Genomic DNA, 23240 nt, shown 5'->3' with positions numbered 1-23240 from the left:
CATTCATTAGTCTATTCCAAAAAATAATTATGATTTCTTTATAGAAATAATTTAAGGTTAAACTTATTTTAAACTATAAGTTTGAAAAGTTTTACTTTTAGGGTGTGTTTCCATTTTTCTCATGTTTGGTTAGCTTAAATGTTTGGGAAAATATTTTTCTCATGATCTCATTTTCCAACAATTTTTCTCTATCAAAAAAGGGAAAATATTTTCCAAAACTCCTTCTTAACCATCCCCACCCTATTTTCTCACGTTTGGTTGGCTTAAATGTTTGGGAAAATATTGTTCTCATTAACTCATTTTCCTCCAATTTTTCTATATCAAAGAAGAAAAAATATTTTCCAAAACTACTTCTCAACCATCCACACCTTATTTCTCATCCCACCAATCTGCTCCCACCTCCACCCCCAATCCCAGTTTTTACTAATACCCCTATTGTTATTACAGAATTATTACAGGCCCCATACTAAATAAAATTATTATTAATAGTACTTTCTTTTAATGTTATTGATAGATTTATTTTTTTATTTCAACCAATGAGTATTTTTTTTTATGATATAAATATATATTTTTTTTATTTCAATAAAATGAGTATATATTTTTTTTCATGATGTAGAAAAAGTATTTTCTTTTATTTCAATAAAACGAATACTTTATTTTCATATTGTAGAAAGAGTACTTTATTTTTCAACCAAAAAGAACTATTTTCTTTTTAGTTATGGAACACAAATTTTAATGTTATTTTTGCCTAAAAAAGTAAAGCAACACACTAGTTTATTTGGGTTAGTGTGAATTTTTAGAAGAATAATTAAATTTTTGAACAAAATAGAGTTATGAAAACGTTGGTTATTTGGGGGGGAGGGGAGGGGGTAAGAAAATTAGGGACTTGGGGAAAGGGGGTGAAGAGAGTAGCATAAAAAAAATTTACTCTCTAACCAAATACTAGAAAATATTTTTCCTGAAAAAGTTTTCATTCACCCACCAAACAAGGGAAAATAAGTGATAAAACACCCATTTTCCATGAAAACAATTTATAGGAAAATATTTTCTATGGAAAATAAATCTTTATTCTCAATCAGTTTAAGGGTTTGTTTGGTATGAAGGAAAATATTTTCCATGAAAAATGTTTTCCTAAAAAATATTTTCATGGAAATGAGTGAGTTTATGATTTATTTTCCATTGTTTGGTTGGTGAGCGAAAGAAAAATACTTATTTGTTGTAATAAAAAAAATACTCTATCTATGACATGAAAAGAAATTAATATTAATAATATTTGGTGTAGGTGGGGTAGAATGACGGGGTTGGGGTGGGTTGGGAGTGGGTAAGTGGGGGGAGGGATTGGGGGAGTTGGTGCGGAAGGGGAATATGGCAGAGAAGGTTGAAAAAGAATTTTTTAAAATGAAATGAGTTCATGAGTAAAATATTTTTCAAAATATTTAAGCCAACTAAATATGAAAAAATAGAAAAATATTTTTTGAAAAATATTTTAATTCGTACCAAACGCGAAAATGTCCTGTTACATGAGTATTAGTTATGTGTAATTTGATATGGATTTTTTCCCTATGCAACCAAACCATCGTATATAAGAACCTCCATCTGACTGATTATAAGAAGTGATGAAAGTGAGAAGACTTGGGGTCTTGCAGAAGCATAGAAAGCGTGCTACATAACTACACTCTGTCGCTAAATCTTTTATCGAAGTCAAATGGAGCTCCTTCGATCGAACCTCGCTCGTGTTCGAATTCCTGAACCAACAACTCGTATCTACAAGCACGAATGCTGCATTTCTTTTGATACTCCCGTAATCTTTCTAACTACTTGTTTTTACTCTTCGAGCATTTCTCTCTCTCTGATTCTACTTCATTTCATTTGTTTCTTTGCTGGAGATTGTTTCTTTTGCTTTTAGAGTTTAGTTTGAATCGTCTGCCTAAATTTTGATGATTGTTACTGGCTTCTGCTATTTGATTGTTTAACCTTGTAGGGTTTATCATTTGTCTGCTAGGGTTTATGACTAATCTTTGGAGTTTAACTGGACTATATTAATTCATTTTTGCGTTAAAAAATTGAACTCCAGTTATTCTGAAACTGTAGGAAATGTACTATAAGTTGCCGTTCTCTTCATATCGAAAATGGTAAAAGATATATCTCAAATAGGATTTAAGTTATATACGCTGATACGGTAGTTCTTTTACACTACCAGTGAATTTTAACTTGTGATAGCAAACTAGTTACCATTTTTAACAGATTATCAATTAATGCTTATCAAGAGATTTACGTCTAATTACCTAATAAATGACATGATTGTGTAAGGATATTTTACACCTTTTGCATAGAAATTATACTCTTTAACATTTTGGTCAAAATTCACTTGATTTGATATCGAGAAGCTAAAATGCCAAACATTTTGGACAGAGGGAGTACTGTTAAAATACTTTGCTTGGCTAAGCTACTAGGGCAGTTAAATAGGTATAATGCCAACATTGGATTCTTTGCTTTGGTCTTTAATATTTCTTTTCAATTATATTGTGACTATGCTTTTTATGAGTCGAGGGCCTCTCGAAAACAGCCTCTCTACCTTCCCAAGGTGGGTGTAAGGTCAACATACATACTACCCTCCTTAGACACACTTGTGGGATTACACTGTAGTAGTAGTTGTTGTTGTTGATCTTTAATGTTTGAATTCGTTACCGTTTTCAGTTGGAAAATATATAATCCGCTATTGAAACTTTGTTAAGCTATTAGTATTGATTTTGTTACGATTGTGATTTTTCTGATGCAACATTTGTCAGAAATCCGAGGGCGGGCTGTTTGTTGATATGAACACCTTTCTTGCGTTTGGAAGGGATTATGTAGGTTGGAACTACGAGAAGACTGGGAACCCAGTTTATTTGCACATAAAGCAAACAAAGAAGACAATTGCTGAAGATAGACCATCAAAAAGACCCACGCTTTTGGCTATAGGCAATAAAAATTTATAAGTCATATGAGTTGAATGCACCTTACCACACAAACTCTGATGTATAATTTGGTTATGTCTTTCCGTTTCCAGGTATTGATGGAGGGTTTGATAATAGTGATCCCCAGTATGAAGAAAGCTATGAAATTGTTATATTGCCGGATTACGTAAACCTTCCTTTCCCTTCTGTGGAGTTACCTGAGAAGGTACCTTTTGCAATTAAATTCTTTCTGAAGCGATCCATTTTTATAGAGTATGCTATACACTAAATATGGTTTTAACATTTTTACTTCCATATCATTCCAACTTGCAGGTGAGGTTGGCTGTTGATGCTACTTTAATGGCTGAAGCTGCTGAAAGGAAAGAGCAAGTTGCTTCATGGACTGCTGACAAGAAGCTTGTCAGTAAATATGCCATGGATCTGCAGCAGCTCGACAATGGTGTTGTTGTTTCTCCAAGGGGTTGGAAATGTGCCAAGTGTGACAAGACCGAAAATCTCTGGCTGAATCTAACCGATGGATCTATCCTTTGTGGTAGGAGAAATTGGGATGGAACTGGTGGTAATGACCATGCCATTGACCATTACAAAGAAGCTGGTTACCCCCTTGCCGTAAAGCTAGGGACCATAACTGCTGATTTGGAGGGGGCAGGTAATGCCATCTTTTTGTTTTGAAGAAGGTAGCAGATTTTATATAAATAATCAAAAGAGTAGCCCTTAGCACAAAGATTGTGAGAGAAACATAGTTATAGGAGCCCCCCAAAAGCAAAAACCTAGTCCTGCAATAGTTACAAGGACCCAATGATGTCAACTACTGATTATACATCTTCTACTAGGGCCTCTTTACACGAAAGTTCATCTTGATCTTCTGTTCAGAGTTAGCTACATCTTCAAAACACCTTGAATTTCTCTCCCTCCATATTGTCCACCAGATACATGAAGGGATAATTCTCCATCATCTCTTATGTCTCTCAATGTTACCTGGATCATTCCAACGTGCTAACAAGTAACAACTCAGCAGTTTTCCTAGGCATTGTCCCTCTGAGTCCTTTCATACTGCCACAGAGTACTGGTAACTCTGTAATGGAGAAACAAGTAATGCCATCTTATATATAAATGATCAGAAGTTGGTTATCAGAACTTGCGGCTCAGCTCCTTTCCGTTTTGAATTTTCTTGTGTAGATCAAGTCTTGATTTTTTCATAGTCGAGTATTACTGGTTTATTTCTAAGCACAGCAATCATTTGTAATGCAGATCTGCCATTCTGCCTTATGGATTACCGAACTACTATTTTCTTTGTGTTCAGTCAACTTAAGCTTTGTATCTTTCAAGTCTTAGTTCAGGATGAGGGAGATGTAACTTACTCTTCAAATATGTCAATCGTTTTGGATAGTAAGGAAAGGCTACCTGAACTGTTTGATTTTGGTCATTTTTTGATTTTGATTTAAGTTTTACGAAATTTCAGTTTGATTTCGTGAGAGGCTTCTAAAATTCGTTCACTTAGTAACCAAAAACTAACAGGCTCTGGATTTTAAAGAATTGACTCAGTGGCATGGTAGTCATTTGAGTTCCCTAGATATTGGAAGTGGGGTCCAGTGGTTTTGTAGTCTGAAATTCTCTTTCTTGTTCCTTATCAAAAAGTTGTCTTTTCTTTGTTTTGATCATTTTCTTGGCCATGCCTACCTTTACAATGAGCAATGTCAATTCAGAGAAGTAGAATTGAAGAGTATCAGAATATCGTCCTATATCTTGTTGAACCAAAAATAGAGTGGGCACAAAGTTCATGTAGAGTGGCTAATTCCTGTATCTTTCAATATGCCATGGTTTGTGGGAATACAACAACAACAACAAATCTAGTGTCTTATCTCCTTGTAGTGTATAGCTATAAATAGGGACCTCTTGTATTGTATTTATCATCCAATATCAATAACATATTTTCTCCCGTGCCTTCTCACATGGTATCGGAGCATTAGTGAGAAAAGATCGATGTGCGTCATTCCAGCGTTAACCGGGAAGAAAGAACTTAGTCATCGTGCAATTTTTCCGGTGACCTAAGGCTTGTCTAAGTGAAAGTCACTTTCTGTCAGTGTTGTGCTAAAACCAACACCACCACGAGGTAGATCACCCTCCGACGACCAATCCCTGAAATTTTATCTGGTAGAAAAGCCGCCACGCTCCTCCACGCGTCGGGGTTCCGGCCACTTTCCGGCCATTGTTTTGCGAAGCTTCTTCAGGACAGTGTGCTCTCCTCAAAATTCCGAGTCTACCCATCTAATTCAAATCAAATTCCGACCACTTTTATATTTTTCCGGCGTGAACAGTGACCTTCCGGCCATATTTTGAAAACATTTCTTCAGGACTGCTTGCTCGCAAAGGAATTCCGAGTCTATCCATCCTGGTTACGACAAATTCCGACAACTTTGGAATTTTCCGGCGAGCTAGAGTGTTTCCGGCACAGAACAATGTTCTGTTTTCCTGCTGTAAATAATGTTTTTCAAGCTGTTTCTTCAGTTTTCTCACAGGAGTTACTTATTTCCATCATTTAAAGTTAACCCTACTACTACAAATTGTAGCGACATGGGAACGGATGCTTTGAATAGTCGGATGGTTTCTTTAGCAGAGTATATTGAGTTCCTTCAGTATAAAGCATGTAAGCAGACATCTTCTGAGATAGCTTCTGTTGTTCAAATAGGTAATAACGTGACTTGTTTTTCCCAATCTTCATCCTCTGAGTCTTGGGTCATTGATTCAGGTGCATCAGATCATATTTCTGGTAACAAATCTCTTTTCACTACTATTTCGTATTCTCAATCTCTTCCAAAAGTCACAATGGCCAATGGGTCTCAAACCATGGCAACTGCAATAGGTCAAGCAAGCCCACTTCCTTCCTTACCTTTAGATTCAGTCCTTTATGTTCCCAATAGTCCTTTTAATCTCATAGCTGTTAGTCGCTTAGCCAAATCACTTAAATGCGTTGTTTTATTTCTTGATGACCATGTTTTTATACAGGAACGCAGTACGGGGCGGATCATTGGTACCGGGCGTGAATCAAACGGACTTTATTACCTTATCCTTGCTAAATCACATGGACTCACATCTTGTCTTCCTTCTACAACTTGTCCTGTTACTGATTCACCAGATTTATTACATAAACAGTTGGGACATCAAAACTTCAGAAAATGGTACCTGGTTTATCTCACTTATCAGCTCTAGAGTGTGAGTCATGTCAGCTCGGTAAGCATACCCGCTCCCATTTCCCTCGGCGTCTTGAGAATCGAGTAGAGTCACCTTTTACTTTAGTCCATTCAGATGTTTGGGGTCCTAGTCGGGTCAGTTCCACCTTGGGATTCCGCTACTTTGTCAGTTTTATTGATGACTATTCCAGGTGCACTTGGATATTTTTAATAAAAATTCGATCTGAGTTGTTTTCTATTTTCCAGACCTTCCATGCTGAAATTCAAAATCAATTTGGGGTTTCTATTCGCACATTTCGTAGTGATAATGCCCGAGAGTATTTGTCTTCCCCATTTCAGCAGTTTATGAAATCTCATGGGATTATTCATCAAACATCTTGTCCGTACACATCTCAACAAAATAGGGTAGCTGAAAGAAAGAATAGACATCTTATTGAAACTGCTCGTACCCTACTTATACAATCTCATGCTCCGTTGCGTTTTTGGGAAGATGCAGTTCTTATATCTTGCTATCTTATTAATCATATGCCATCTTCAGCTATCCAGAACCAAGTTCCATTCTCTGTCATGTTTCTCCACTTACCTTTGTTCTCTCTTCCACCTCGTATCTTTGGAAGCATTTGTTTTGTCCATAACCTTACTCCAGGAGCAAATAAGTTAGCTCCTCGTGCTCTTAAGTGCATATTTCTGGGTTTCTCGAGAACACAAAAGGGGTGTCGATGCTACGCTCCTGACCTCCAGCGGTACCTTATGTCCGCTGATGTTACCTTCTTTGAAACCCAATCATACTTCATAGGTTCAGGTCATCACTTAGATATTTCTGAGGTACTACCAGTTTCATCTTTTGGAGATTCAGTCACTCCAGCTCCACCACTTATAGCTCCAGTTATAGCTCCACCACCTATAGCTCCGGTTATACCACCTACAACTCTGATTATAGCTCCACCGCCTATAGCTCCAGTTCCTCCACATAATCCAGTTCAACCTTCTGCAGCTCCACCACTCTTGACTTATCATCGTCGTCCACATCCAGCATCAGGCCCAGGTGATTCACGCCCCGCATCAGATTCTGCACCTACTGCGGACTTGTCTTCTCTTAGTCAACCAATTGCACTCCGCAAAGGTGTACGATCCACACTTAATCCTAATCCCCACTATGTCGGTTTAAGTTATCATCGTGTGTCGTCACCTCATTATGCCTTTATATCTTCTTTGTCCACTGTTTCTATCCCTAAGTCTACAGGTGAGGCACTATCTCATCCAGGATGGCGACATGCTATGATTGGCGAGATGTCTGCTTTACATGCGAGTGGCACTTGGGAGCTTGTCCCTCTTCCTGCAGGTAAGTCTATTGTTGGTTGTCATTGGGTTTATGCAGTCAAAGTTGGCCCGGATGACCAGGTTGATCTGCTTAAGGCTTGTCTTGTTGCAAAAGGATATACTCAGATTTTTGGGCTTGATTATAGTGATACTTTCTCTCCCGTGGCTAAAGTAGCATCTGTTCGTCTTTTTTTGTCCATGGCTGTTGTACATCATTGGCCTCTTTATCAGTTAGACATTAAGAATGTTTTTCTCCACGGTGATCTTGAGGAAGAAGTTTATATGGAGCAACCACCTGGTTTTGTTGCTCATGGGGAGTTTAATGGTTGTGTGTGCAGATTGCGCAGGTCGCTATATGGTTTGAAACAGTCCCCTCAAGCTTGGTTTGGTAAGTTCAATACAATTATTCAGGAGTTCTGCATGACTCGTAGTGAGGATCACTCTGTGTTTTATCGACATTCTGCTCTTAATATGTGTATTTATCTAGTGGTTTATGTTGATGATATTGTTATTACTGGTAATGATCAGGATGATATTACTAATCTGAAGCAACATCTCTTTCAGCACTTCAAGACTAAGGATCTGGGCAGATTGAAGTATTTTCTAGGTATTGAGATCGCTCAGTCTAGCTCAGGTATTGTTATTTCACAGCGGAAGTATGCCTTAGACATTCTTGAGGAGACTGGAATGATGGGTTGCAGACCTATTGACTCTCTTATGGATCCGAATGCTAAGCTTCTTAGAGACCCTACGAGATATAGGAGGTTGGTTGGCAAATTGAATTACCTCACAGTGACTAGACTTGACATTTCTTTTCCGGTGAGTGTTGTAAGTCAGTCTATGGATTCTCCCTGTGATAGTCACTGGGATGCAGTTGTTCGCATTCTTCGGTATATAAAGTCAGCTCCAGGCAAATGATTACTATTCGAGGATCGAGGCCACAAGCAGATTGTTGGGTACACAGATGCTGATTGGGTAGGATCACCTTTTGGTAGACGTTTTACGTCTGGATATTGTGTTCTAGTAGGAGGTAATTTGGTCTCGTGGAAGAGCAAGAAACAGAATGTAGTTGCTCGATCTAGCGTCGAAGCCGAATATCGGGCCATGGCTATGGCGACGTGTGACTTAGTTTGGGTCAAGCAGTTGCTCAAGGAGTTAAAGTTCAGAGAAATCAGCAAGATGGAACTAGTGTGTGATAACCAAGCTGCTCTTCATATTGCGTCAAATCCGGTGTTCCATGAGAGGACTTAAACACATTGAGATCGACTGTCACTTTGTCAGAGAAAAAATACTTTCAGGAGATATTGTTACAAAGTTTGTAAAGTCGAATGATCAACTAGCAGATATTTTCACTAAGTCTCTTACTGGCTCTCGTATTAGTTACATGTGTAACAAGCTCGGTACATATGATGTGTATGCACCGGCTTGAGGGAGAGTGTTAGTTTACAAATATGTATAGTGTAGTTTTGTCCCACATTGGAAGAGAAGTAATATCTCCTTGTAGTGTATAACTATAAATAAGGACCTCTTGTATTGTATTTATTATCCAATATCAATAACATATTTTCTCCTGTGCCTTCTCACATAGTGTAATCCCACAAGTGGGGTATGAGGAGAGTAGTGTGTACGCAGACCTTACTCCCGCTTTGAGAAGATAGAGAGGCTATTTATGGAAATAGAAACACATTAATGTTAGAATGACACGATTGTGTTGTGGTTCTATATCTTTACAAGTTCTTCGGTTTCTCCACTCTAGAATCAAGTAGATTTCTTGCTTGTTTACCTTAGAGTATTTTTTTTATAACCGTGATGTCCTGGCCAGCTTGTGCGCATCTCGACTAATTCCACGGGATACTTGTTACCTCTAACCAGCAACATGTACCAGATAACTCTATCTATGAAGACTGGACAGATGGAAAGAAAACACCTAGTGTTTTTGTCTCTGTTGGGATTTGAACCTGAGACCTCAAGTTCTCAACCTTAGAACAATTATTAAATTGCCATATATACGCTTTGGATGGACATGTCCTTCATTAGTATGATAAATATCATGGTTGTGAATATGGCCCTGTAACTCAACTATGCTACTCAACTATGCTGGATTCTTTACTACATCAATGATGTCCCCTCATTTTACCATGCTTAAATGTCATTTGGCTTGAGTTAATACTAACCAGTTGCAAAGTTTGGCAGCTCAGATGTTTTCTCCTACCCAGAGGATGAAAGTGTTCTTGACCCACTTTTAGGACAGCATCTGGCACATTTTGGTATCGACTTCTCATCGTTGCAAAAGGTTAGCAGCTGCTGTATTCACTCTTATAAAAGTGTGTATAACGCGTATTAATTAGTTTCGCTACGTATCAAGCTTCCGTGTGGAATAGCCATCTTAATTGGGCCTTCGACTAAACTCAACTCCAGTAGTGTCTGAGGTGGCTTAACTCATATGCATACCTAATCTACCAAGTTGCCAACTAAGACAATGATAATCTTTTGCTTACTAATGATTATTTTTCCTGTCCGTAAATTTCTTTGATTCTTTTCCCCTGTAACAAAGTTTGTTCTCTTTGTCGTTTCAAGTTTACTTAGAATTCTCCTCTGGAGCTATAGTCGTTGTATGCATAAAGGTTTCCGGCACTAGCATATTGTGCTGTTACTCAGTGTTTTAAAAGGCGTTTTCGGGGCGAGGCGCACCAAAAATGCCGAGGCGATGTTGTGGGGCGAAAGTCTCAGGAGACGTACGCCCAGCAATTCGGGGCGTACTCCCGAACGTTTGAGGCGCTTTTTTGTAGTGAGGCGTAAGCCCCAAAAACTTTTTCAAATTAAAACAAAATTTGTTGAATAAGTCTGTCATATAATACCGAAATTCTCAAAAATCAGCTTGTAATTACTCAAAAGTTTTAAAAAGAAACTGAAATGTATTAAATTTAAAAGTCAAGATCTTTTTTATTGATTGAAGCCCTAATTTATGGTCTTTCCCAATTCTTTATCTTGTCCGCTAGTTTGCTAATATCTCCCAAAAGTAACGAATATTCAATTTATTTTTTACAAATACAAAGAGAACTCCATTCTCCATCATAGCAACAAGTTCAAAGTTCAAGTTGCAGGTAGTCATCCTTTTTGTTCGTACATGTAGAAAACCTTATTCTTTTCGACTCAAGTTACTTGTGCTTGTAAGTAGCGTATAATATATATTATTTTAACTAGTTTTTTATGGGGATAGAGCTTTCACATATTTATAGTTTTTTTCAATTTTTATGCAATTTTACACGTTTATAAGTATTTACTATAATTATCCTATTTTATAAAATATTAAAAATTAAATACCTATAGGGATTACGCCTCGCTGAGGCATATGTAAAACGCCTCGCCTTACGCCCACGCCTTTTAAAACACTGCTGTTACTGATGCAAAGCTACGATTGCTCCAATTCTTCTTCTTATTGATAGTGTGGTTTAACATTGTTCTTTTGATTAATAATATTTTCAGACGGAAATGACTACTGCTGAAAGAGAACTTGACCAAAATATTAATTATGACTGGAATCGTATTCAAGAAACTGGTCAAGATGTTGAACCACTTTTTGGACCTGGTTATACTGGACTAGTCAATTTGGGTAATAGGTGAGTTGGCCAAAGTAGCCGTTGTTTATGTTTATTTTCAGAAGTCTTGTCTCATTTTATTCTTTTTCAGTTGCTACTTGGCCGCGACAATGCAGGTTGTGTTCTCAATGCGTCCCTTCTGTTCACGGTGAGATTATTATTGTGATAAATGTCTTCGATGTTAAATGGCATTGAAGTTCGTTTCCACGTAATTCTACTTTGTAGTTTTAGCATTTCCCTTCTTATTTGGGTCTTATCATCTGATGTGCAATACCCCACAGGTACTATGTGGAGCAAAGTCTCAAAGCAGCTTTCAGTGTGGCTCCTGCTGATCCTACTGTAGACCTTAACATGCAGCTGTGAGTAACTTGCATTTGTTCATTTTTCTGGTTCACCATTAGTTCTCAACCAACGAGATTTCTTAGGTGGTCTGCACTGCTTAACAAATGACATCATCTTCGTTACGCTTTTACTAAGTTATGCTTATATTTCGTATTATGTTTGGAAGCTAACCAGTAACCACTATGTAGACTGTATATGTTCAAACTGAATCATGTCCTTTCTCAGACTCATGTAGTTAACAATCTAGGAAACCTGTGGAGAACATTCTTATTCTCAGGCAAGAATCTTCCTTTAAATGAATGATAACCACCCACCTTGTTTTCATCAAAAAATAATAACCACCCACCTTGTTATGGGCAAGTGAATGAACAAGATGTAAATTTGTGAAATGAATTTCTGACTGATCTTTGTAATATACACGAAGCTTCTTTTCGTGCTCATTTTGTAGTGAGCCGTAATTCTTATTAGGGTTACCAAAATATTAGGTTCTAAATGGAGCTTCTTCAATCTTGTCCTTGCCAATTATACATTTTTAGCTAGAGTTTCCAAGGTTGAACTCCTTTAGCCTCAATTTACTGATTTTATTCCTCACTCTTACGACCTAGTGGTTAATGAAGTGAGTGAGAACCATGAGCTCTCGGGTTCAAATCCCAACGGAGGCAAAATCACTAGTGATTTCTTCCTATTTGTCCAGGCCTTGGTGGATAAAGTTACCTGGTACCTGCTGCTGGTGAGAGGTGGCAGGTATTCCATGGAATTAGTCGAGGTGCGCGCGAGCTGACCCGAATATTACGATCATAAAAAAAAAAGGAACCTCAAAACATGCTAAGGTTTAGCAACACAGGCATGGAGAATAAGGTATGACATGAATAGTTCTAAAGCTCGTCCTCGAATGTTTAGGTTAGGAAACCTTTAACAATGTAGATAATGTTAACATATGTGTTACCTATCAAAGACAAATGTACATATCAACTACGGAGAATTTAGAAACCTAACTTAGTGGAGGCAAAGTCATATGAAGCAACACATTTATTAATCGTGTATAACCATCAGTGGAATGAAATAATGTCCATTTTTTTTAATAAGTAAAGCTTGATGGAAGAGGTAAAACCAATAAAATGTGGAATGGAAAAATGTCAATTATATCATATAATTTGTACTTTCTATAAGAAAGTAAATATTTTAAAAGAATTTGCACCCAAGGGTGTGGCATAATGGTCAATGAAGTGAGTTGAGAACCATGAGGTCTCAGGTTCAAATTCCAGCCGAGGCAAAAACACTCGGTGATTTTTTCCTATCTGTTCAAGACTTGGTAGACAGGGCTACTTGGTACCTGTGCTTGGTGGGAGGTAGCAAGTACCCCATAGAATTAGTGGAGGTGCATGCAAGCTGACCGAAATACCACATTTATAAAAAGTTGTTATAGCCTGACTTGCATTACCATTGCTAGATGCTTTTGCTTGATACAAGGTTTATTTCTTACTTGATAGATGGTTCGTTCTTAGTTATTCTTTTTTGTTATATTTACCTTTCTTTTGTGGGCAGGGGGGAATTCGGGGAATATCCTGAGTTTGTATCCTGTGAGTCCAATCTATGCTCTACCAGGACAATTACTTCTGTTGTGTTAGAATTTTTTAATTTTCTGAATTTTCTACGATAATAAATACTGAGCGCCTGTAGCGGAGCGCTTTTCATTCTCCAATTTGCAGATATGATGAATATTGCTTTGCTTTTTATGATTTCTTTGTGTGTGCCCTTAACTTGTTGACACATTACACTGATTTTGGCAGAACAAAGTTAGCTCATGGCTTGCTTTCTGGAAAATATTCTGTTCCTATTCTGGAGGTATGTGTCTGGAAAAATTATTTCTTTGTGCATTGCCTTCTTGGTGGATAACAATTATTTTTTGTGATTCAGGATGATGACAAGTCAAATGCTCCAAGTTCACTGGTAAACTTTCATATATGAAGAAGTTCATGTTTTCTTTTGGTTTGCATGTAATATACATAATCTTAGCTCACTCCATAGCTTTTATTAGGCTAATCAAATATTTTGATGGAAATTTACTGGCATGTGGTAGGATTTATGCTGCTCTGAAGTTAACATGATGACGAAGCTCGTAAATAAAATAGGATTGTGGTAAAAAATGGTTGCATCTGGTTCATGGAAAGCTTTCCCTGGTGTTAGCCAAAATTGTTTTCTAAGTTTCTAATTCTTTATCGGGCATGTATTGCAACAACAACAACAACAATAACAACCCAATATAATCCCACTAGTGGGGTCTGGGGAGGGTAGTGTGTAGTGTGTACGCAGACCTTACCCCTACCCTGGAGGAAAAAGGTTATTTCCAATTGACCCTTGGCTCCCTCCCTCCAAGAGAACTCCCCACCTTGCTCTTGGGGTGACTCGAACTCACAACTTCTTGGTTGGAAGTGGAGGGTGCTCACCACTAGAGCAACCCACTCTTGTCGAATGGGTATTGCGAATGCTTATAATTTGGGGTTGGGGGAGTGCTCTTTCTATAACATGAGTAACTGCGATTTGTTATATAATATATGTGAGCTTTAAAAGTTGAAACTTTAGATGCTTTTAATCTAGCTTTCACAATGATCTTCTAAAGCTTTAGATAGAGGGCTTTTACATTCCTCTCATGGTGTGAGGCATTTCTAGCCTTACTTTGGGCCGAATGATTTACCTATTAAATCAGGTTGTGTGCTTGACATTGTATTTTTTACCCCTCTTTCTCTCCCAACTTTTTATAAATCCTTTGTTTTTCTTAACTTTCAGAAACAGGAGGGAATCCATCCCCGCATGTTCAAGTCAGTTATTGCTGCTAGCCACCCTGAATTTTCTACTATGAGACAACAGGTATCTGGAATCTAATTCAAGCATTAGATGTTTCCATTTGAGATAACCTAAAACATGATAATGCTGTTCGCTACTAATAAAATCCTGAAATCTATTATGTTTTATTTTTTTTACATCTCAAGCCACGAAACATCCAATATAGCTCTTTCCTGTTGAGGTAATGAAGTGTGTATCTGGGCTGGTTCTTATAACAACTTTGTTTTATTCCATAACTGTTTCACCTCCCACTGATGTTTTATAACTGATTTCATGCTCACACGTCGTGTTTTTTTTTCATTTCCCTTGAAGCTCACTAGTTTTTGTCTTTCTGTACTTTTTCATCTATGTTCGTTCTGGTTTGTTGTCATTATCATGGCTATTGTCATCAGTACATTTATTGATGTTAGCTTATGTCTAGGATGCATTAGAGTTTTTCCTACATTTCATTGATCAAGTTGATCGGATGAACATCGGGAACCCTAATTTTGATCCTTCAAGGAGCTTCAAGTTTGGAATTGAAGAACGCCTCCAATGTCCCTCAGGAAAAGTGGCCTACAACGGGAGGAAAGATTATATTCTTTCTCTTAATATTCCTTTAGAAAAGGCGGTAAACAAAAGTGAGTTTTTGTCGTACTTTATATTTCCCCTGCCTGCGCTTCTATCTTATAATTCATTTGGTATGGTATTCTAGGAGAGCTAGCAGACTTTCAAAAGTTAAAGGCTGAGAGAGATGCAAAAGGAAAGGACGTGTGAGTTTCGGCTGGTCTGCTACACACTTCCATTTCTTCTACTTTCTTGGTAAATGTATAGCTTTTGTAGGTCTACAGATGAAATTGTCCGCCCAAGGGTTCCATTAAAGGATTGCCTGGATTGTTTTTCAGCTCCTGAGGAGGTGCATGATTTTTACAGCACGGCTTTAAAGGCTAGGACAACTGCAATCAAGTAAGTTTTCTGACGTCCCTTAAAGTCCTTTATTCTATTTTGTCTACTTCGCTTGCAGGCTGTTACTATTTATTTCGCCTCGCAATTACTTTTTTGTTTGCAGTAGGCTATAAAAATATTATTGCTATTGCCTAGTATGTTGTCTTCTTCAGTTTCTCACAACTTGAATAATTGGTTACAATTAGTGAGGAAATGATCGATGCCTAGCAAGAACATGATGTCCTGTAATAAGCACCTTTCTCTATTTGCTCATCCTTCTACCTGACATCTCCTATTTTCTTTCCTAATAGAACTGCAGGTTTGACTTCCTTTCCTGATTATCTGGTCTTGCACATGCGAAAATTCGTCATGGAGGAAGCCTGGGTGCCAAAGAAACTCGGTATGTTGCTTTTTCTATAGCTTTGTATATTTCTGATGGAGTCTATTGCTTTAAATTCTCCTGTTAATTGTTACTCTTATTTTTTGGGGTGGTTGGTATGCAGATGTCTATGTAGATGTCCCTGACATCATTGACATAAGTAATATGCGCAGTAATGGTCTTCAACCCAGGGAAGAGCTATTACCTGAGACTGGTATGATTACCTTGTCACTGATATAATTTTGATAATTTTCTACTTCATATATGTCAAATAATGTCATGTGACTATGTATAAATGTGTGCTTGGCTAATGTGAGTTTGACCATATACCTTGTCTTGCCTACCTTTTTATGCCAGTCATGCTTTGCAAGAATTTATATTCATACTCCTTCAAAACCCCAGGTCCCTTCAGAAAATATTGCATGTGACAGAAGAAGATGGAAAGTCATAGATCAGAACTGTAGGTGAAATAGCTAGGTTTGTGATGATATCAAAAGAATTTACTCATAGTTTCATTTATCCATTCTACGGGAGCGATTGGTCTACTGCTCTGCTGAGCAGATTGCTTTGACTTTTTGAGTTTTGTTAGGAGCCTTGCTTTGCTTTACATCTTTTCTGTCATGCCTCTATTTCGATGTTGAGGTCATTGCCTCTTGTGAGCGAGAAGAAGTGTGTTAAAGTGGTTATACTGGCTTCTGATTGAATCAACTTGAAGGAAAGTGATTGGATGAGTTCTTTCTGGTAAAAAAACATTGGTCCCCTTGCAAGTACCCTGGCTGATAGGTTACCAAGTGGAAGACTTCCTCGCCCACATGTTTTATTGATTCATTAGTGTTCAAAGTTTGTATTCCTGTTCTTAGACTGCAGTTAAGCGCGATTGTTTCAATCTCTCATTACTAAGTTCTTCTCCCTTTGCAAACCAACAACAAACAACTATGCCTCAGTTCTAAATGAGTTGTGCTCAACTGTATTAATCCTCGCTGACCATGTTTCTCCATTTAAATTCATCCCAGGCCAACATTATACAAACTAAAAATAAAAACAATACGTACAATAACGATAACAATAAAAATATAAATTACAAATAAAAATATGAAGTACAAATTAAAATAAAATGTACAAATAAATTTAAAAAGTACAAATAAGTTCTCCCTTCACACCTTGTAGAAAAACATTAGACTATTTTTTGCTTTTATTAGCATTGCAGTGTGGTTGCTCTTAACCAAGTTGGTGGATTGTTCTCTAAATCAACATGTCTGTTGAGTAAATTAATAGTAGATTTCACCTTGTGAGTTCTTGACCCAAAGTATAGATACCCAGTGTAAATACTAAATTCAAGTATTTCAGTAACTCGAAAAAAGTTGGAAAATTCAAAAAAATATATTTTATAACTCTAAAAGTTCTAACAAGACCCACTTGTGGGAAACTACTGTTTTTTTTTTTTTTTTTTTTTGGTTGTTGTCTAAAAGTTCTAACAAGAAAAACAAAATTTCATGTCCTTTATTTTGAAAGGCATATTCTACTGTGGTTATCTCTGGATTTGTTATTTTTACACTGAATTGTTTTGCCAGTCAGTTAATTCTAGTTCAAATATTTTATAGTTGGTTTGAAAGTCATATCCTATGTGTTCTTGTTGTTTCATTGTTGGGAGTTGTGATAAAATATTATTGCATATACATAGGGATAGAAACAGACTCTAAATACCTCAATGATTTGCCATTTGAAATTGAAACATTCTGATCACCATTTAATCAATTCCCTGATAATTGGTAACTTTTCTGAAGCTTTTATAATTTTTGATTCTCATGCCCCAAGACATATTTATACCCGTTCTAGTAAGACATTTTGTCATCAGCTTGTTAGTGTTTCTGTTTTTGTGAATGACAATTGTACATCACACTTAACTTAGATAAACAATCAATAACTAAGTCCCCGACAACGGTGCCAAAAACTTGTTGCGGCCAAACGCACACGCAAGTATACGCGGTCGTCAAGTAATAAAGTGATAAGATAGAGTGTCGAACCCACGAGAACTTGTTATCAACTATCAACTAAATTAAGCTATTCCAATTAGCTAAACAAGAATTGAACCCAAAAGTAGTGATGCTAAAGTAATTAAACTAAAAAGAAAATAAATAATGAACTCTGAACAAAGGAAGAACAAATTTTTATGTTATCAATGTAATGAAAACGATCCCGAGTTATGGGCTATCTAATATTCCTATTGTATTCTTCAATTGAATTGACTAACTAATTCATCTAGCTTATTGGTTGACAGGGTTAATATTGCTCATAAGAATTTGTCGAGTTCTTACTCGCCTATTCAAGCTAACTAACGCCTATATGTCTATGAAGTTAGAACTAGCAAGAACACATTTATAATTCCTGTACATCAACCAAGCAAGACAATTAGGTATATGTCTATCCTATCCGCGAATCCGTTCTCCGATGCCTGGGTTCAAGAACTTGCTCTACTCAATCCTATATGCAACCTAGAATTCTCACTTTCGAGTTCAACTCTAGATTCGTAGATAGTACTTAATTGAAGATCAAGCAATCAAATCATTAAGCGCAAGATTGAATAAATAAACCAATATGATAAATAAGAAATCAAAATCAATATCCGAATAACAATAGTCATGACCAGTGTTTTAAAAGGCGTGGGCGTAAGGCGAGGCTTTTTACATATGCCTCAGCGGGGCGTAAGCCCCGAGGAGCGAAGCGTAAGCCCCATAGGTATTTAATTTTTAATATTTTATAAAATAATATAATGACAGTAAATATTTATAAACATGTAAAATTGCATAAAAATTGAAGAAAACTATATATATGTGTGCTCCATCCCCACAAAAAACTAATCAAAATAATCTATTATACGTTACTTACAAGCATAAGTAATTTGAGTCTAAAAGAATAAAATTTTCTATATGGAGGAACAAAAAGGATGATTAACCTGCAATTTGAACTTTGAATTTGCTGCTATGAAGAAGAATGAAGTTCTCTTTATATTTGTAAAAAAAATTAAATATTCGTTGCTTTTGGGAGATATTAGCAGACTAGCGGACAAGATAAAAAATTGGGAAAATCATGAATTAGGGCTTAAATCAATAAAAAGGTCTTTACTTTTAAATTTAATACTTTTGAGTTCCTTTTTAAACCTTTTGAGTAATTAACAAACTGACTTTTGAGAATTTGGATATTATATGAAGGACTAATTCAACAAATTTTGTTTTAATTTAAAAAAGTCTCTGGGGCTTACTCCTTACTAAAAAAACGCGCCTCGAACGCCCCGAATTGCGAGGCGTACGCCTTTTGAGACTTTCGCCCCACACTATCGCCCCGGGGCGTTTTTGGTACGCCTCGCCCGGGGGCTCACCCCAGAAACGCCTTTTAAAACAGAGATCATGACAGAACCACAACCCTAGAATGTGAAGTTTAGCTCTACATAGACATGATAGCCAAACGACAAATCATATAAAGAAACATAAAAATTACTAAGTTTTGGTGGAAGAAAAGATGAAACCCAGCCTCCACAGCAGCTTTGTGCTTTCCCTTCGTCAAAAGTTCCTTTCAAAAACGTTCTCCCCTCCAAAATAGGTTTAGAACCCCCTTTATACAAGTTGGGGCCGTATAGGACCGAAATAACCTTGTCCCGTGCGAAATAGGAAAAATCCCGCCTCCAACATCCATACCAGCGCCTAGCGCTGGCCCTGACGCAGAAACCAATAACGTTTTGCAATCCTTCTTTGCTGCGTTTTGCTTTGCATTCCATAGCTTACTCTTCTTCCATTTGGGGGGACAACCTAAAGGGTGTCCCTCCTTTTTTTTATTCTTTTAATTTTCTTTTTTTTTTCTTCCGCGTTTTATTCAACTTTGCTCCAAATCTCTTCATCTTCACATCGCTTTATTCCTGCACAGTTAAAATATAATATTAAGCACAAAGTAATGTAATTAATACTCAAAAGACGATTAAAAGTATTATATTAGAATGTGAGGCAACAATGGTTAAATATATGCATTTTTTAGCCGAACATCAATATCCTATGTGTTCTTGTTGTTTCATTGTTGGGAGTTGTGATAAAATATCATTGCATATACATAGGGATAGAAACAGATTCTAAATACCTCAATGATTTGCCATTTGAAATTGAAACATTCTGATCACCATTTAATCAATTCCCTGATAATTGGTAACTTTTCTGAAGCTTTTATAATTTTTGATTCTCATGCCCCAAGACATATTTATACCCGTTCTAGTAAGACATTTTGTCATCAGCTTGTTAGCGTTTCTGTTTTTGTGAATGACAATTGTACATCACGCTGAATGTATTTCCCTACTTGTATGCCAAGTCTATATATGTTCTGAATGTTCCGACTCTTGTGTTAAAAATTTCTGGGTATTCAATAAACCTCATTCGTGATCCATGTGGACAGCTGCTGGAGATGGTGAGGAATCTCCGAAGCTTTTGGCTGATGAGGTTATTGTTGCACAACTTGTTTCAATGGGATTTAATTATCTGCATTGTCAGAAGGCTGCAATCAATACTTCCAACTGTGGAGTTGAGGAAGCAATGAACTGGTTGCTTGCTCACATGAATGATCCAGGTGCTGTTAGAGTCTATTTTAGTTGCTCAAGCTTTTGAAGTTTCTAGATGATGAGAATATTGCTTTTTATGTTCTTTCCAGATATTGATTCTCCAATATCCCAAGATGTACAAACTCCACATATTGATCGATCAAAAATTGATACATTGGTTTCCTTTGGTTTTGAAGAGGAACTTGCTTGTAGGGCGCTGAAGGCATCAGTAAGTCTCAATTCCAAAGATTTTCAGAAGCTATATGCTAGGCTCTTTTATTAAGTGTTGCAATTACTATGTCTCATCTTTTTTCCCTGTTATTGTTTGTGTTTCCAGGGTGGTAATGTTGAGCAAGCAGCTGAATGGATATTTAGTAATCCTAGTGCTTCTGCTGCATCAGATATGGATGTTACAACTAGTGGTGGAGCTGCGGTCGATACCTTGCTGCCTGATGGAGGAGGAAGTTAGTTCCCCATCCCTGCTTCTATTAGTTGCCGTATAATTTTACTTAGATCTAACATGTTTGCACAAAATACACAAGTGAGCCTAGGAGCGCCCTTTTGTTTTCTATTCCTATTTATGTTTTCGTAGTTTAACTGAGGAGCCTAGGAACTTATTTGGTAATAATAGTCAATCACCTGGTCTTGGATTACGTATACAGATTGTTTTTTCTACTGTGAAATTTTCCTTTGCATCTAAACTCAACTCACATGTGGTTGCCCTTTGTGTACAAATTTTGCTGTTTCTAGTCTTTTGGAGGGGAGGTGCTTGGCTTTTCATGATACAACTTTTCAGTATTGGATTAGAAGAGTTCACATTTATGGGAATCTTTTCGACTGAGCGATCAATCGAGACTGTCCTCTTTCTTTGATCCCATGACTTTTTGTTTGGACCAATTGCAAATACCAGAGAATGTTCCTGAGCATGGTCCAAGAAGACTTTAGCAAGTTAAGGGCTTAAGGCTGTAGATTTGAGGCAAAACACCTAGTTCTGCTTGCATAAGCTGTTTGAGTGTTGGATAATACGTAATACTGGGATCCCCCAGGGCTTTGGTTCAATACTAAATGTAGTATGACAATAGATGTGTGGTAGACGCACGTCACACTCGAATCTTGCTAGGAACCAAGTCTGGTATTTAAGTGGAGAAGGGTAGAGGGGCATGGCAATTATCTACCGAGTTTCACAACTAGATTTCGGTTGTTAGAAAATTGAATACTGGGAAATGCTAATCATATTCTTGGTCCAAATGATGCATATCACTCATCCATACTGGTGAAATATTTGCTTCTATCTCAGGTAATTTCTTGCTACTTGGTTATTTGACAAAGTTTGCTTTGAATAAACAGGATACAGGCTCCTTGGATTGGTGAGCCACATAGGCACCTCTACCCATTGTGGCCATTATGTAGCTCATATTCTCAAGGATGGTAGATGGGTGATTTTTAATGATGAAAAGGTTGGGATTTCAAAAAATCCGCCTCTCGACATGGGATACTTGTACTTCTTTGAAAGACTGGAGAGTTAAAGATGGAGATCAGGGCAGGTTAGATGAATGTTGAGATACAGGGCGGAGGACCAGGTAAATTGATGGAATTGTTGCCAGCAGATTGAATACATACGACAATTAGTGCAGATATGCCGATCATGCATCATTTCATTAGCTGAACTTTGATCATTCGCTGGATTTTGAAGTATTATCCATCCATATTTGTGGAAAATTTTGAATTTTGATCTTCTTCTGGTTTATTTAATTCTGTTCTATGCCTTTTTACTTTATCTTTTCCTCTCCCTTGATCTGAGGCTTGATTTTTCCAGGAGAATGAAGAATTAATTGTCATTTTTTAGGTAGATTTTACCGAGTCTCTAATTGATAATTAGTTGGTCATTAGAAATTAACTTGTGGAGAAGTTCCTTTGTCATGTCAGCATCAGGCATTCACGAGTTACATTTTTTTTTCCCGACTATAGGTGTCTATCTGGTCACTTTCTTATTTTTTTTAAAAAGGAAAAGACAACAATAAGCGTCGAGAAGGTCTTAATCTGAATTATTTTGGAGGCAATCTTGTGAAACAATCTGTTAATTGAAAAGAAAAGTATGGGTCAAATGGCCGAGCAAGTTAAAGAAGATGCATGTTATGCACGACAAATTCTCTAGCTTATGATTCGAATAGGAAACGTGAATATATCAAGAATGTTCAAGCAATAGATTGATCTGATGAGATGGTCGTCGTTAATTTATTTGACCATTTCAGTTACAACTTCATATTCTCTAGTTTCTAGCAATTTTGTCATTACAGTTTGATATTTATGTGCAAATAATCCTTCAATTGGAGAGTGGCCAAATTGAATCGTACTTCTCGCAACATAAGAAATGAAGCACAAGGGTAAAGTGGAAAGAGATTGGAAAAATAATATTGTATAGTCGCTCGTAAATTAATAACTGAAAAATATATTTTTTTTATATATTTTAATTAAGTATAAGAAATATAAGTATATATATTTCTTATACATAAAATATATATAAATTTTATACACTTCTACTGTTATCTGATATAAATAATTTTAGCCGAGAACTAAAAGTGATCTTTGTCCAAGAATTTGAAAATAAAAATAAAAAAATAACAGGCAATTTGTCAAGGCCGAATATTAGGCGTAAATCAACTCCAAGTTATTGTATCGAGGGAATAATGCACTTTTTTATATATTTCCTCCAATAAGGAAATATCTCATAAGCCATGCCGTCTTCTGTTATACCACCCTCCCACCCACCCACCCCCACTCCTCAAGGAAGATGACTGGGTGATATATTATATATAGGGGCTATAGTTCTTCATTTCCTGTTATTAATCTTTTATTTCTCCAATTTGGCAAAGTTTGAGAAATAACCAGAATTTAAACTCCTGATATTACAATATAAATTATGCTTAGTTATTGCACTATTCCGTTAAAGAATGAATTATCTAACTTAATAAAAATAGGGCTGCACATGAAAGAATATGTTGATAGATGGGTCAACAAAAGAGGAACAATTTGACTGCAAGCAACTAAGATGGTAAAATTTAGACAAATTGGTAGACTAACGAATTCTTCATATGCTCCAGATTAATT

General features: G+C 36.8%; 1 protein-coding gene across 2 annotated transcripts; it reads left to right on the top strand.

The window, feature by feature from the left end:
- The first annotated feature begins 1592 nt into the window (after window positions 1-1592).
- Window positions 1593-21909, top strand: LOC104089387 (ubiquitin carboxyl-terminal hydrolase 14-like). Of its 2 annotated transcripts, none has more exons than XM_009594259.4 (20): window positions 1593-1801; window positions 2790-2961; window positions 3050-3162; window positions 3270-3606; window positions 9667-9761; window positions 10955-11088; window positions 11159-11215; window positions 11349-11426; window positions 13200-13254; window positions 13327-13359; window positions 14203-14277; window positions 14675-14873; window positions 14948-15005; window positions 15076-15198; window positions 15489-15577; window positions 15681-15770; window positions 19991-20161; window positions 20243-20361; window positions 20470-20596; window positions 21480-21909. In XM_009594259.4, the coding sequence occupies exons 1-20, from the start codon at window positions 1706-1708 to the stop codon at window positions 21656-21658; spliced, it is 2400 nt and encodes a 799-aa protein (XP_009592554.1). In that variant the 5' UTR covers window positions 1593-1705; the 3' UTR covers window positions 21659-21909. The 2 variants fall into 2 exon arrangements, with proteins under 2 accessions (XP_009592554.1, XP_009592553.1); XM_009594258.4 differs by having other exon boundaries at window positions 14197-14277.
- Window positions 21910-23240: the final 1331 nt, after the last annotated feature.

This window comes from Nicotiana tomentosiformis, chromosome 6, assembly GCF_000390325.3.
Source record: "Nicotiana tomentosiformis chromosome 6, ASM39032v3, whole genome shotgun sequence".
NCBI classification, from domain to species: Eukaryota; Viridiplantae; Streptophyta; class Magnoliopsida; order Solanales; family Solanaceae; genus Nicotiana; species Nicotiana tomentosiformis.
Note: the sequence above shows the minus strand (reverse complement) of the source record. Positions and strands in the feature narration are given on the sequence as shown.